General features: G+C 49.7%; 1 protein-coding gene across 1 annotated transcript in view; it reads right to left on the reverse strand.

Annotated features, from left to right (window-relative positions):
* Window positions 1-12,941, reverse strand: part of rnf125 (ring finger protein 125, E3 ubiquitin protein ligase) — a 32,162-nt gene extending 19,221 nt beyond the window's left edge. The window contains exon 1 of the mRNA XM_072468476.1: window positions 12,550-12,941. Coding sequence (XP_072324577.1) covers window positions 12,550-12,689 — 140 coding nt within the window. The 5' untranslated portion in view covers window positions 12,690-12,941. The remainder of the gene's footprint in view (window positions 1-12,549) is intronic.
* Window positions 12,942-17,158: the final 4,217 nt, after the last annotated feature.

The raw sequence follows: 17,158 nt of genomic DNA on the forward strand, positions 1-17,158 counted from the left end.
TGATTGGAAGAAAAGGCTTGGCTGGAGGGGGGGGGGGGGGTATTGGGAGGCAGGGTGGTGACCTGAATGAGATCTTTACGACGATGAAGATTTTTGACAAAGTGGACAAGGAGAAGATGGTTCCATATGTGTCCAAGACCAAAACTAGGGGCCATAAACATTAAATAGTCACTAATAAACACAACTGGGAATTCAGGAGAAACTTCATTCCTCAGAAACTGGTATGACACCCGCTAGCACATTGAGTGGTTGAGATGAAGATGGATTTGGGGAGTGCCTTGAGGGAGAAATGAAGAAGGGTGATGTGCACCAAAGCACAAGCAGAAACTTGTTGGGCTGGGTGGTCTGTTACATGCTGTAAATTCCATGGAAGTCTACTTGGTAAGACAGAGTCCTGCGAGGTCCCATTGGCAAATATTGGGTTGGAACTGATTGTATTCTGGCAGGGGGAAGGTTATTATTCATGGTGCCTGTAATAACCCTCACGAGACCCATGGGTCACCCCATGGGATTTCCCCGTGGGACTCCTGGATCACGAGCCCCCCCGTTAATGGGCGGAGCTGGGGCTCATGGAAATTGCCCCATAAAAGCCGGCACGAGCTGGGACCGGCTGAAAACGGTTATCCCGTGATGTGTTAGGCAGGTCGGTTCGGTGTGGACTGCCCTTGATGCAGCGATGCGAGAAACAGACCTCTAACACTGTAGAAGATCCAACACGGTTTTATTGGACGATAGAACTAACATACATCTTTAACTGCGGGTTGACACTATACTGAACTGACTGGAGACCTAGTACTAGCCTGACCAGACTTACGAGCTACCGCATGGTGTTTGCACTGTGCTAGCTCGTGGACCCTGACTGTCTCAGTGGCTGGGTCCCGAGAGAGCGGGAAACCTAGTGCCCTCTGGCTTTATAGTGGTGGTGTCCTGTCTGGTGATTGGCTGCACTGTGCCGTGTGCTTACTGGTCATCCTGTGTGTCAATCACTGCCTGTCTGCATCTCATTGTATACATGCGTGGATATTATGACATCCCGCTTGGGACCTTGAAGCTGTAAACCGCGTGGCGGCCTTTCCTTCTGTTGTCGAATCAAACTTCTTGTGGATTTATCTCCTCGGGCCTTCTTTTTATAGCGCCAATTCTGCCACCAAGGGGATAGTTGTCAATAGAGTCTCACGGAGACCAGTGATAGGACCACTGCTCTTCACAATTATTGAATGATACAGCACATAAGGAGACCATTCAGCCCATCCTGCCTGTGCTAGCTCTTTGAAGGAACAATCCAATTAGTTGCACTCCACATCTCTTACCCCTGCCCTGTTTACCTCTGCAATTATTTTTCCAATTCCCTTTTGAAAGTTGCTATTCAATCTGCATCCACCACCCTTTCAGGCAGCGCCTTCCAGATCACAGCGTCACGCTGTGTAAAACATTCAGGCCACCTTTATCCTTTCCCCCAATACCCGCAAATCTTATTAAATCTCCTTACTCATTGTATCATAGAACATAGAAAATACAGCACAGAACAGGCCCTTCGGCCCACGATGTTGTGCCGAACCTTTGTCCTCGATTAATCATAGATTATCATTGAATTTACAGTGCAGAAGGAGGCCATTCGGCCCTTTGAGTCTGCACCGGCTCTTGGAAAGAGCACCCTACCCAAACTCAACACCTCCACCCAACACGAAGGGCAATTTGGACATTAAGGGCAATTTATCATTGGCCAATTCACCTAACCCGCACATCTTTGGATTGTGGGAGGAAACCGGAGCACCCGGAGGAAACCCACGCAGACACGGGGAGGATGTGCAGACTCCGCACAGACAGTGACCCAAGCCGGAATCGAACCTGGGACCCTGGAGCTGTGAAGCAATTGTGCTATCCACAATGCTACCATGCTGCCCTTAAGAACAAATAAATCTACACTATATCATTTTACCGTAATCCATGTACCTATCCAATAGCTGCTTGAAGGTCCCTAATGTTTCTGACTCAACTACTTCCACAGGCTGTGGATTCCATGCCCCCACTACTCTCTGGGTAAAGAACCTACCTCTGATATCCCTCCTATATCTTCCACCTTTCACCTTAAATTTATGTCCCCTTGTAATGGTTTGTTCTACCCGGGGAAAAAGTCTCTGACTGTCTACTCTATCTATTCCCCTGATCATCTTATAAACCTCTATCAAGTCGCCCCTCATCCTTCTCCGTTCTAATGAGAAAAGGCCTAGCACCCTCAACCTTTCCTCGTAAGACCTACTCTCCATTCCAGGCAACATCCTGGTAAATCTTCTTTGCACCTTTTCCAAAGCTTCCACATCCTTCCTAAAATGAGGCGACCAGAACTGTACACAGTACTCCAAATGTGGCCTTACCAAAGTTTTGTACAGCTGCATCATCACCTCACGGCTCTTAAATTCAATCCCTCTGTTAATGAACGCGAGCACACCATAGGCCTTCTTCACAACTCTATCCACTTGAGTGGCAACTTTCAAAGATGTATGAACATAGACCCCAAGATCTCTCTGCTCCTCCACATTGCCAAGAACTCTACCGTTAACCCTGTATTCCGCATTCATATTTGTCCTTCCAAAATGGACAACCTCACACTTTTCAGGGTTAAACTCCATCTGCCACTTCTCAGCCCAGCTCTGCATCCTATCTATGTCTCTTTGCAGCCGACAACAGCCCTCCTTACTATCCACAACTCCACCAATCTTCGTATCGTCTGCAAATTTACTGACCCACCCTTCAACTCCCTCATCCAAGTCATTAATGAAAATCACAAACAGCAGAGGACCCAGAACTGATCCCTGCGGTACGCCACTGGTAACTGGGATCCAGGCTGAATATTTGCCATCCACCACCACTCTCTGACTTCTATCGGTTAGCCAGTTCGTTATCCAACTGGCCAAATTTCCCACTATCCCATGCCTCCTTACTTTCTGCATAAGCCTACCATGGGGAACTTTATCAAATGCCTTACTAAAATCCATGTACACTACATCCACTGCTTTACCTTCATCCACATGCTTGGTCACCTCCTCAAAGAATTCAATAAGACTTGTAAGGCAAGACCTACCCCTCACAAATCCGTGCTGACTATCCCTAATCAAGCAGTGTCTTTCCAGATGCTCAGAAAACAAGGTGACTGCTCCTTTCCTATTTCTGACTTCAACCCATACTACCTCAATAGGGTGATACTCCTCGAACTGCCTTTCTGCAGCTGTTATACTATCTCTAATTAATAATGCCACCCCCCCACCTCTTTTACCACCCTCCCTAATCTTATTGAATCATCTATAACCAGGGACCTCCAACAACCATTTCTGCCCCTCTTCTATCCAAGTTTCCGTGATGGCCACCACATCGTAGTCCCAAGTACCGATCCATGCCTTAAGTTCACCCACCTTATTCCTGATGCTTCTTGCGTTGAAGTATACACACTTCAACCCATCTCCGTGCCTGCAAGTACTCTCCTTTGTCAGTGTTCCCTTCCCCACTGCCTCATTACACGCTTTGGCGTCCTGAATATCGGCTACCTTAGTTGCTGGACTACAAATCCGGTTCCCATTCCCCTGCCAAATTAGTTGAAACCCTCCCGAAGAGTACTAGAAAACCTCCCTCCCAGGATATTGGTGCCCCTCTGGTTCAGATGCAACCCGTCCTGCTTGTACAGGTCCCACCTTCCCCAGAATGCGCTCCAATTATCCAAATACCTGAAGCCCTCCCTCCTACACCATTCCTGCAGCCACGTGTTCAACTGCACTCTCTCCCTATTCCTAGCCTCGCTATCACGTGGCACCGGCAACAAACCAGAGATGACAACTCTGTCTGTCCTGGCTTTTAGCTTCCAGCCTAACTCCCTAAACTTGTTTATTACCTCCACACCCCTTTTCCTACCTATGTCGTTGGTACCAATGTGCACCACGACTTCTGGCTGCTCCCCCTCCCCCTTAAGGATCCTGAAGACACGATCCGAGACATCCCTGGCCCTGGCACCCGGGAGGCAACATACCTTCCGGGAGTCTCACTCGCGACCACAGAATCTCCTATCTATTCCCCTAACCACTGAATCTCCTACAACTATTGCTTTTCTATTCTCCCCCCTTCCCTTCTGAGCCCCAGAGCCAGACTCAGTGCCAGAGACCTGGCCACTAGGGCCTTCCCCTGGTAGGTCATCCCCCCCAACAGCATCCAAAACGGTATACTTGTTTTGAAGGGGAACGGCCACGAGGGATCCCTGCACTGTCTGCCTGTTTGTTTTTTTCCCCCTGACTGTAACCCAGCTATTCTTGTCCTGTGCCTTGGGTGTGGTTACCTCCCTGTAACTCTTCTCAATCACCCCCTCTGCCTCCTCTGTTCCCTAACATGGTCTTTGAGGAGCTGAAGTTGGGTGCATTTCCTGCAGGTATAGTCAGCGTGGACACCGGTGGTATCCCTCACCACCCACATCCTACAGGAGGAGCATGTAACTGGCCTAGCCTCCATCCCCTCTTACCTTACAGAATATAGCTGCTGTGTGGACTAACTAGATCTCCGACTCTGCTCCCAGTCAGCTACACTTTCTGTAAACTCCTGGCTCTCTTCTCACTCTTTGCGGAAATGTCGGAAACAAAATGAAAGGAGCACCTTACTCCCTCCTCACCTAACTCCCTCGGTCACCAAACTCTCACTATCGCACTCAAATGCACCAAATTCAGCACTCCCTCGGTCACCAAACTCTCACTATCGCACTCAAATGCACCAAATTCAGCACTCCCTCGGTCACCAAACTCTCACTATCGCACTCAAATGCACCAAATTCAGCACTCCCTCGGTCACCAAACTCTCACTATTGCACTCAAATGCACCAAATTCAGCACTCAGTGCAAACAAAGTCTGCACTGTAGGGGATCACTTTTATACTGTGAATCTAGCCTCTGAAAAACTGGCCTAATCCAATTAACTAATTAACAAGCTCCAACTGCAAGTGCCTACAAGTAGAAGCCTGTTTAAAGCTGATTGAAAATTCACCTTCTTCTAAACCAAACAGCAACTTTTAAGTTAATTAACTAAATAAAAGAAAGACTAAACGTTAGATATCAAAACCCTTTGTGATTTTGAATACGTCTACTAAACCTCCTCTGAACCTTTTCTGCACTTCCCATGTTCCCCCATTTGACTGAATCCATGTCCTTGGTATTGTTCAGATATATCCCCTCTGCGCCCTCTCTAAGGACCTGACATCCTCCCTGACATGTGGCCTCCAGAATTGGGGGTGAAACGTAGGAATAATTTGGACGTAGGCATTGGGGAATTGCCTACAGGTTTAGGAATTTATGCGAGTGTTGGACTGGGAAGAGCAACTGCTATCCAATGAGACGTTTTGGTGGAATGTGAGGTGGCAGAGGTCAATTCTTTCCGATGTATGTCACTTTGTACACTTGGGTAGAACTAATGCCAACCATGTGTACAGCATGCAGAGAGTATACAGGTGGCAGAGTGTGGACAGTATGTAGTGTGTACAGGATGCAGAGTGTGTACAGCATGCAGAGTGTGTACAGGATGTAGAATGTGTACAGCATGCAGAGTGTGTACAGGATGCACAGTGTGCACAGGGTACAGAGTGCGGACAGGATGCAGAGTGTGTACAGGATGTACTGTGTGTACAGGGTGCAGAGAGTGTACAGCATGCAGAGTGTGTACAGGATGCACTGTGTGTACAGGATGCACAGTGTGTACAGGATGCAGAGTGTGTACAACATGCAGAGTGTGTATAGCATGCAGAGTGTGTACAGGATGCACTGTGTGTACAGGATGCAGAGTGTGTACAGGATGCACAGTGTGTACAGGATACAGAGTGTGTACAGGATGCAGATTGTGTACAGCATGCAGAGTGTGTACAGGATGCACAGTGTGTACAGGATACAGAGTGTGTACAGGATGCACAGTGTGTACAGGATACAGAGTGTGTACAGGATGCACAGTGTGCACAGGATGCAGAATGTGTACAGCATGCAGAGTGTGTACAGCATGCAGAGTGTGTACAGCATGCAGAGTGTGTACAGCATGCAGAGTGTGTACAGCATGCAGAGTGTGTACAGCATGCAGGGTGTGTACAGCATGCAGAGTGTGTACAGCATGCAGAGTGTGTACAGCATGCAGGGTGTGTACAGCATGCAGGGTGTGTACAGGATGCAGAGTGTGTACAGGATGTAGAATGTGTACAGCATGCAGAAAGTGTACAGCATGCAGAGTGTGTACGGATGCACAGTGTGTACAGGATGTAGAATGCGTACAGGATGTAGAATGTCTACAGCATGCAGAGTGTGTACAGGATACAGAGTGTGTACAGGATGTAGAGTGTGTACAGCATGCAGAGTGTGTACAGGATGCAGAGTGTGTACAGCATGCAGAGTGTGTACAGGATGCAGAGTGTGTACAGGATGTAGAATGTGTACAGCATGCAGAGTGTGTACAGGATGTAGAATGTGTACAGGATGCAGAGTGTGTACAGGATGCAGAGTGTGTACAGGATGCAGAGTGTGTATAGGATGCAGAGTGTGCACAGGATGCAGAGTGTGCACAGGATGCAGAGTGTGTACAGGATGCAGAGTGTGTATAGGATGCAGAGTGTGTACAGGATGTAGAATGTGTACAGCATGCAGAGTGTGTACAGGATGTAGAATGAGTACAGCATGCAGAGTGTTTGCAGGATGCAGAGTGTGTACAGCATGCAGAGTGTGTACAGCATGCAGAGTGTGTACAGGTTGTAGAATGTGTACAGCATGCATAGTGTGTACAGGATGTAGAATGTGTACAGCATGCAGAATGTGTACAGGATGCAGAGTGTGTACAGGATGCAGAGTGTGTACAGGATGCAGAGTGTGTACAGGATGCAAAATGTATACAGCATGCAGAGTGTGTACAGGATGTAGAATGTGTACAGCATGCAGAGTGTGTACAGGATGTAGAATGTGTACAGCATGCAGAGTGTGTACAGGATGTAGAATGTGTACAGCATGCAGAGTGTGTACAGGATGCAGAGTGTGTACAGGATGCAGAGTGTGTACAGCATGCAGAGTGTGTACAGCATGCAGAGTGTGTACAGGATGCAGAGTGTGTACAGGATGCAGAGTGTGTACAGGATGCAGAGTGTGTACAGCATGCAGGTTGTGTACAGCATGCAGAGTGTCTACAGGATGTAGAATGTGTACAGCATGCAGAGTGTGTACAGGATGCAGAGTGTGTACAGGATGCAGAGTGTGTACAGCATGCAGAGTGTGTACAGCATGCAGAGTGTGTACAGCATGCAGAGTGTGTACAGGATGCAGAGTGTGTACAGCATGCAGAGTGTGTACAGGATGCAGAGTGTGTACAGGATGTAGAATGTGTACAGCATGCAGAGTGTGTACAGGATGCAGAGTGTGTACAGGGTGTAGAATGTATACAGCATGCAGAGTGTGTACAGGATGCAGAGTGTGTACAGGGTGTAGAATGTGTACAGCATGCAGAGTGTGTACAGCATGCAGAGTGTGTACAGCATGCAGAGTGTGTACAGGATGTAGAATGTGTACAGCATGCAGAGTGTGTACAGGATGCAGAGTGTGTACAGGATGCAGGGTGTGTACAGGATGCAGAATCAAAACGAAAGTCTACCGACCGTGATAGAGACTCAGTATTTAACATACAAACTCAAGGTCACTGCTAGAACGTTACGGTAAAGTCACGCATCGTATCAGTTGTTATGCTACACTGATCCAATGTTCAACAATAAGCAATATTAAGCTTGTTCATGTCCCCCTTGTGCTCTCTGACCTACACTGATCCCCAGCCCCCAGTCCTGCAACACCACAATTTTAAAATTCTTACCCTTGTTATAAATTCCTCCATGACCTCAGCCCTTCCCTAGCTCTGAAATCCCCACCAGCCCCATAACCCTCCGAGGTCCCTGCACCCCTCTCTTTCTGCCCTCTTTCATACCCTCGAGTTTAAATCACTGTTGGTAACAGGATTGGCTGGTTGGTGAAGTCAAAAGTAACACACAGAACTTCACTTAACAAAGAGTGTTTATTTACTCTGATCAATCTCGTACCTCTTCCTCCAAACCCCAGTCTCCCAGCCTTCCCCTTGTTAAACAGTGCACTGCAGCTGCATATCTGAACTGTATAAACTATATAATTAACACACTGTTAACAACTGGTAGCTGTGCATTCAGATGCCTGGGCCCTGATCTGTGGAATTCCCTCCCTAAACCTTTCATAGAATTATAGAATTTACAGTGCAGAAGGAGGCCATTCAGCCCATCGAGTCTGCACCGGCTCTCTGAAAGAGCACCCTACCCAAGTCCACGCCTTCACCTTATCCCCATAGCCCAGTAACCCCACCTAACACTAAGGGCAATTTTGCGCACTAAGGGCAATTTATCATGGCCAATCCACCTAACCTGCACATCTTTGGACTGTGGGAGGAAACCGGAGCACCCGGAGGAAACACACGGGGAGAACGTGCAGACTCCGCCCAGACAGTGACCCAAGCCGGGAATCGAACCTGGGACCCTGGAGCTGTGAAGCAACTGTGCTAACCACTGTGCTACCCTGCTCTCCCCTTCTCTATCATTTCCTCCTCCCTCCTTTAGAACCTGTTTGAACAGACGTCGGGTCACCTTTTCTAATATCTCATGAAAGCAATTATAGCCATTCAGTCTGCTGCATCGCTGCTAGCCCTCTGTAGGGGCAATCCGCGTAGTGCCACTCCCACCCCCCGCAATCCTGCACATTATTCCTTAATGAACTTGCCTTTGTTTTAATTTGTCCACGGGATGTGGGCATCATTGGCAAGGCCGGCCATCCCCCAATTGCCTTTGAACTGAGTGGCTTGCTCGGCCATTTAAGAGTCAAGTACATTGCTGTGGGCCTGGAGTCATGTGTGGGCCAGACCCAGCAAAGGTGGCAGATTTCCACTCCTAAAAGGGTGTCAGTGAACCAGATGGGTTTTTAACGACCACCGACAATGGTTTCATGATCATCATTAGACTTTTAATTCCAGATTTTTATTGAACCCAAATTTCAACATCTGCCCTGCTGGGACTCGAACCCAGAATGTTGGCCTGGGTCTCTGGCTTACCAGTCCCGTGAAAACGCCACCACGCCACTGCCTCCCCTCACCAAGGTGGTGGTGAGTCGCTTTGTTGGACTGCTGAAGTCCATCTGGTGTAGGTGCACCCACAGTGCTGTTTGGGAGGGGCGGCGGGGAAATTCCAGGGTGTTAATCCAATGAAAGGCCAAACATATTGCTAAAAATGAAAGAGCTTACTCATCCAGTTTTCTAATCCAGCGACAATAACACTACGTCATTGCCACCACCACCCTCTCAGGCAGCGCATTCAAGCTCCTAACCACTCGCTGTGTGAAAAGGATTTGGCTCAAGTCAGCGCTGCATCTTTTGTCATGTTGGATATCCCCTTTATATGACTCAGTGTGAAAAACATGCACTTGAGTGGTTAGGCTGGGCTGCATTTCCTCAGAGCAGAGAAAGCTGGGGGGGGGGCCTGATTGAGGTGCACAAATTAATGAGGGACGTAGATAGGGTAGACAGTAAGAAGGTTTTCCCCTCAGCAGAGGGGGTCAACAACCAGGGGGCATAGATTTAAGTTAAGGGGCAGGAGATTTAGAGGGGATTTGGGGGAAAACCTTTTCACCCGGAGGGGGGTGGGAATCGGGAACTCGCTGCCTGAAAGGGCGGGAGAGGCGGGAACGCTCGCAACCTTTAAGAAGCATTTAGATGAACACTTGAAACGCCACAGCGTACAAGGCTGTGGAACAAGTGCTGGAAAGTGGGATTAGAATAGATAGGTGCTTAAGGGCTGGCACCGACACGATGGGCTGAAAGGCCTCTTTCGGTGTTGTAAAACTCTATGACTAAGGAAGAGTTGGGTCAGTATTGAGTGCCTATATTCATAAGAATCACAGAATCGCACAGCATAGAAGAGGCCTTCGACCCATCGAGTCTCCACGACATGTGGAAACACCTGACCTACCTGCCTAATCCCATTTGCCAGCACTTGGCCCATAGCCTTGAACGTGATGACGTGCCAAGCGCTCATCCAGGTACTTTTTAAAGGATGTGAGGCATTCCCCCTCTACCACCCTCCCAGGCCGTGCGTTCCAGACCGTCACCACTCTCTGGGTTAAAAGGTTTATCCTCACATGCCCCCTAAACCCCTGCCCCTCTTCTTGAACTTGTGCCCCCTCGTGACTGACCCTTCAACTCAGGGGACCAGCTGCTCCCTATCCACCCTGTCCGTGCCCCTCATAATCTTGTCCACCTCAATCAGGTCGCCCCTCAGTCTTCTCTGCTCCAGCGAAAACAATCCAAGCCCATCCAACCTCTCTTAATGTTCCATCCCAGGCAGCACCCTGGTGAATCTCCTCTGCACCCCCTCCAGTGCAATCACATCCTTCCTATAGTGTGGCGACCAGAACTGCGCACAGCACTCCAGCTGTGGCCTCACCAAAGTTCTATACAACTCCATCATGACCTCCCTGCTTTTGTAATCTATACCTCGATTGAAAAAGGCAAGTGTCCCATATGCCTTTTGCACCACCCTATTAACCTGCCCTCCCGCCTTCAGAGATCTATGGATGGACAAACGCGCCAAGGTCCCTTTGTTCCTCGGAATTTCCGTGTCAGGCCATTCATAGAATATTTCCTTATCACATTACTCCTTCCAAAGTGCATCACCTCACACTTTTCAGGGTTAAATTCCATCTGCCACTTATCTGCCCGTTTGACCATTCCGTCTGTATCTTCCTGTATCTCAACCTCACTGTTAACCACCCGGCCAATCTTTGTGTCATCCGAGAAGAGTGGCTACTGTCCCTAACCCAGCGTGCACTTTTTAAATTCTTCCATGGGATGCTGGTGTTCCCTGCAAGGATGCCATTTATTGCCCTTGGAAAGGAATGGCTTGTCCAGCCATTTCAGAGTAGTTATGAGTCAGCCACACCATGGATCTGAAGTCACGTGGAGGCCAGATCAGGGGCGGGATTCTCCGACCCCACGCCGGGTCGGAGAATCGCCGGGGGCTGGCGTGAATCCCGCCCCCGCCGTGTCCCGAAGTCTCCGCCACAGGAGATTCGGCGGGGGTGGGAATCGCGCCGGTCGGTGGGGGCGGGAATCGCGCCAGTCGGTGGGGGCGGGAATCGCGCCAGTCGGCGGGCCCACCCCTGCCAATTCTCCGGCCCGCGATGGGCCGAAGTCCCGCTACTGGAATGCCTGTCCCGCTAGCATAAATTAAACCACATTTTGAACATTTTACAGCAATCGATAATAGCTGCCTGGTCACCATTACTGCGACCAGCTTTTCAATTACTCTGCTCAAATTTTAATTCGACCAGCCACCATGGTGGGGTTTGAACCCCGATCCATCTCTGGATTACCACCACTTCCCCTGGGCCGGCCACTGATAAAGTGGCATTCTTTGCTCTTGTCTTACATCTGAAATAGCAGGCAGCCACGTTTGAATTCCGACTCCACTGTTCAATTTAAAATAAGAACCAACTCTTAAAAACAAAACACAGTCTGCAAAATATAGATATTGTGATGTTTTATCAATTAAAAGTATATTCCATTCGGATGTAAATACACTGATTTTATTTACATGTCGACAGAGGGAACATACAAATGAATCATTTCCAGGGATCGGCAGAAAGAGCAAGGGGAGTGGATCTGGTCAGACAGCTCTTGAAAGAGATAGCATTGGTAGTACGGGCCGAATGGTCTCCTTCTGTGGACCTCAGGTTGACCGCAATATGAAATACTTTGCCTCCTGCTTTTTTTTAAACAAGTCGACAGATGGACTTTAAGCTCCTGAAAGCATTGTCCGCTCACTTTCCCAATCCCATTCCCTCCGAGCTATCTGTTATCAGATAAATCTGTGTGTAAATACAGAGCAGCCACCAGCCAGCAGAAACAGTTTGATCAACTTTATCAGGTATTAAAGCATATCGGACATTTTTTAAGTTGGGTATTATCTGATCGTATCTATTCGCAACCAAAGAACACTAGGTTCCAGCACAGGAAGCCATTCTGGCCATCATGTCCTTACTCGCTGCAATACCTACTCAGTTCTACTCTCTCCGGGTGCTCCGGTTTCCTCCCACAAGTCCCGAAAGACATGCTTGGTAGGTGGATTGGACATTCTGAATTCTCCCTCGGTGTACCCGAACAGGTGCCGGAGTGTGGCGACTCGGGGATTTTCACAGCAACTTCATTGCAGTGTTAATGTAAGCCTACTTGTGACAAGATTATAATAAAGATTATTATAAATCAGTGCCCCCCAGTCCTCAACCAGCTTCCAGAGAGCAGGAGCAATTTCCCGCCTCTGGATTTTGAAGACCTCTCTCAATTGTCGACTCTTCCCAGATTCTCCCAGGAGAGCAAGTGGTAATCCGGCAGAACCGGGAACAAGCGAGTGGAGCCCAGAGGAAAGGGTGAAATGTCAAACCAGCTACCCTCCCTCCCCCCCCCCCCCGCCCCGCCGGTCAATTTCCGAACGTTACTTACACATGTCCACACTGGGTTTTGATAGGTTTCTCCAGCGCCTGCAAACAGATGGGACACTCAAAATCCTGCGCTTCCTCCGGGAGTATGTGCTCCATGTGCAGGGTGGGTCCAGTCGGGAGGCGGCTCTGTGCTGAGCCCATCCCCACCTGCTGGGGATGCTGAATGAAGCCAGAGGTGGAAACAAGCCCCAGGTCCACAGGACAGGCAACGTGCAACTGCGGCTGTGTTCCTGGTCCGCTGACTTTACTTGTCGATCTGGGAAACCCCCCACACCCAATGTTTTTGTATAAAGGATTGTCTTTCCGGGAATTCGGGACGAGCACATTTTCCTTTCGGTTTCCCCAGTCCCTGTGGGGTACAGATTTGGGGATTTCACCACAAGTTCAGCTGTTCTCATCGCCAGGCCCAATATATGGGCTGGACACAGTATGCTCCCCGCCCCCCACTGCCCCTCCCCGGGCAAAGGCCTCACCAGTCACACTGTCAGCTAGCCCGCTCCGCAGGACCATCAGCTGTCTCCAAGCCCTGTTCCTGTCCACCGTGCTCCCACTCCCGTCCATCCTGCCCCCGACAAACCTGTGTGTCACACCCAGGACCCACATCACACTGCAGCAACGCTCCCAGCACCCGCACACATCCCTGCCTCACCCCCATCTCTAGGATCTGCCCACACACAAGCCTCCCAGCATGGAGGTGATTGGTGGCACACCGTGACCCTCTGCACCACATAACCAGGTGCCACCCTGCTGGCGGGATAACAAATAACCCACCCAATGAGGAGACCCACAGTAGACCCCACTGAGGAGACCGGACAGGGGCTGCAGAGCCTATCGCTGACACAGGTAGCGGCACTGGTACTGGTGCCATTAGCCAAGACCTCAGCGGGTATCCCTTATCTCCCAAGGGCCTGTCTCCCATCCTGGGGTGCTCCTCGAAGAGGGCGGGGATGACCAGCTGCCCCAGGATGTCGCTGTCGTGCGCACTCCCCGGGAAGTGTGCACACACATGCATTATCTTCATCTGGTGGTCACGCACGAGCTGTATGTTGAGGGAGTGGAAACCCTTTCTGTTAACATAGGGCACCCCTAGATGGCCCGGTGAGCGCTGGGCAACATGCGTGGCATTGATTACCCCCTGGATTTGGGGCATCCTGGAGATGGCGGAGAATCCAGCTGCTGGGCATCCTGCTGGGATTGGTCCATGTCAAAGGTGATGTAGTTTTCCGCCCGGGCATACAGGTCATTTGTGACCTGCCGGATGCACCTGTGGGCTGTGGCCTGCGATATACCACACAGGTCCCCACTTGACCCCTGGAATGATCCCGAGGCATAAACGTTCAGAGCTGCCGAGACCTTGATGGGCACCGGGAGCGAGTGTCTTTCTCCTCCACGTGGTGCCAAGTCTGCCAGGGTATGGCACAGGTGTCGCAATGTCTCCTTGTTGAGGCGGAGCCTCATGCGGCTCACGCTGCCCATCATCTGTTCAAATGACCAGCGGCGCCTGTACACCCTGGTCCGTCGCGGGACTCCCCCTCTGGGTCCCTTCGTGGCTTGATGGTCGGGCGAGCCCTCAGGGTCCGGGGCGGGGTCCAGCACATGGGCCGCTGCCTGGAGCATCTGCTGCCGCTGCTGCTCCCTCTGTCTGCGGCGTCTGGCCGCCTGGACTACCAGCAGCACGAGGACAAATTCTGGGTCCAATGTCACCCGGACCGGGCGCTTGTCCCCCCCCCGTGGCACTCACCCACCCTCCAGCCGTGAACATGTCCCCGGAGCTGTGTGCCATCCCCTGGGTGTTTGGATGTTGTGTGTGTGGTAATCAAGCTCAGTGTCCAGGCATCAAGGTGTGATTGGGACGCTGGGCAATGACTCTCACATTCTACAGGGCCCGCCCACCCACAGGTTGTGTGAAGTGCTCAGCTAACCACGATTGCCAATTCCTTATTAGCAATAGCCTCAGGCATACACGGCCAGAGGCCTCGACAGGTTAATGGGTGGTCGGTGCGGCAGATGGGCAGGGACAAGGGTAGCCCCTGGAACGGATTCATAAGATCCAGGGGTTGGCATGGTGGTGACGCGAGCGGTTGCACCCCCAGTTGGCTCCCAGCGCCTCCCTACAACCCCATCCCCCGCCCCCATCACCCCACTAACCTCCCATGGTGGCCCACCCAGCCAGGCTGTCTCGCCCCCTCCCCCCAGCCAAGGGTCCCCCTCCCAGTGAGGTGGCAAGTCCAGTGCCCCCGGGCTCTTTGCCTGTGCGCAAAGATGGCCACTCAACTCCTCGGTACCCAACGAATCCCTTCCGCCAGGTTCACGTTTTTCTAAAGGATTTCTAATCGGTGCCAGCGTGACCGCTTGCTGGGGAGGCCGCAGAATAAGAACATAAGAATTAGGAACAGGAGTAGGCCATCTGGCCCCTCGAGCCTGCTCCACCATTTAATGAGATCATTGCTGATCTTGGTGGACTCAGCTCCACCCTCCGGCCCGTACACCATATCCCCGAATCCCTTTATTCTTTAGAAAGGCATCTATCTTTTTCTTAAAAACGTTTAAAGAAGGCGCCTCAACTGCTTCACTGGGCAAGGAATTCCAGAGATTCACAACCCTTTGGGTGAAGAAGTTCCTCCTACACTCCATCCTAAATCTACCTCCCCTTATTTTGAGGCTATGCCCCCTAGTTCTGCTTTCCCCGACCAGTGGAAACAACCTGCTCGCATCTATCCTATCTATTCCCTTCATAATTTTATATGTCTCAATAAGATTCCCCCGCATCCTTCTAAACTCCAATGAGTACAGTCCCAGTCTACTCAACCTCTCGTCATAATCTAATCCCCTCAACTCTGGGATCAACCTAGTGAATCTCCTCTGCACTCCCTCCAGTGCCAATATGTCCTTTCTCAGGTAAGGAGACCAAAACTGAACACAATACTCCAGATGCGGCCTCACCAACACCCTATACAATTGCAGCATAACCTCAGTAGTCTTGAACTCCATCCTTCTAGCAATGAAAGACAAAACTCAATTAGCCTTCTTAATCACCTGTTGCACCTGCACACCAACTTTTTGCGACTCGTGCACCAGCACACCCAGGTCCCTCTGCACAGCAGCATGTTTTAACATCTTACCGTTTAAATAATAATCCATTCTGCTGTTATTCCTCCCAAAATGGATAGCCTCACACTTGGCAACATTGAATTCCATCTGCCAGACCCTAGCCCATTCACCTAACCTATCCAGATCCTTCTGCAGACTTCCGGTATCCTCTGCACTTTTTGCTTTACCTCTCATCTTAGTGTCGTCTGCAAACTTTGACACATTGCACTTGGTCCCCAACTCCAAATCGTCTATGTAGATTGTGAACAACTGCGGGCCCAACACTGATCCTTGAGGGACCCCACTAGTTACAGGTTGCCAACCAGAGAAACACCCATTTATCCCCACTCTCTGCTTTCTGTTAGTTAACCAATCCTCTACCCATGCTACCACTTTACCCTCAATGCCATGCATCTTTAGTTTATGCAGCAACCTTTTGTGTGGCACCTTGTCAAAAGCTTTCTGGAAATCCAGATATACCACATCCATTGGCTCCCTGTTATCTACTGCACTGGTAACGGCCTCATAAAATTCTACCAAATTAGTCAGACACGACCTACCCTTTGTGAACCCATGCTGCGTCTGCCCAATGGGACAATTTCCCTCCAGGTGCCCCGCTATTTCCTCCGTAATGATAGATTCCAGCATTTTCCCTACAACCGAAGTTAAGCTTACCGGCCTATAATTACCCGCTTTCTGCCGACCTCCTTTTTTAAACAGTGGTGTCACGTTTGCTACTTTCCAATCCTCTGGGACCACCCCAGAGTCTAGTGAATTTTGATAAATTATCACTAGTGCGTTTACAATTTCCCTAGCCATCTCTTTTAACACTCTGGGATGCATCCCATCAGGGCCAGGAGACTTGTCTACCTTTAGCCCCATTAGCTTGCCCAATACTGCCTCCTTAGTGATTACAATCATCTCAAGGTCCTCACCTATCATATCCTTATTTCCATCAGTCACTGGCATGGTATTTGTGTCCTCCACTGTGAAGACTGACCCAAAAAACCTGTTCAGCTCCTCAGCCATTTCCCCGTCTCCTATTATTAAATCTCCCTTCTCATCTTCCAAAGGACCAATATTTACCTTAGCCACTCTTTTTTTGTCTTACATATTTGTAGAAGCTTTTACTATCTGCCTTTATGTTCTGAGCCAGTTTACTTTCATAGTCTACCTTACTCTTCTTTATGGCTTTTTTAGTAGCTTTCTGTTGTCCCCTAAAGACTTCCCAGTCCTCTAGTCTCCCACTAATTTTTGCCACTTTGTATGTTTTTTCCTTCAATTTGATACTCTCCCTCACCTCCTTAGATATCCACAGTCGATTTTTCCCCTTTCTACCGTCTTTCTTTTTTGTCGGTATGAACCTTTTCTGAACACTGTGAAAGATCGCTCGGAAGGTTCTCCACTGTTCCTCAACTGCTTCACCATGAAGTCTTCGCTCCCAGTCTACCTTAGCTAGTTATTCTCTCATCCCATTGTAATGGCCTTTGTTTAAGCACAAAACACTAATGTTTGATTTT

This window comes from Scyliorhinus torazame, chromosome 11 (genome assembly GCF_047496885.1).
Source record: "Scyliorhinus torazame isolate Kashiwa2021f chromosome 11, sScyTor2.1, whole genome shotgun sequence".
Classification (NCBI taxonomy): Eukaryota; Metazoa; Chordata; class Chondrichthyes; order Carcharhiniformes; family Scyliorhinidae; genus Scyliorhinus; species Scyliorhinus torazame.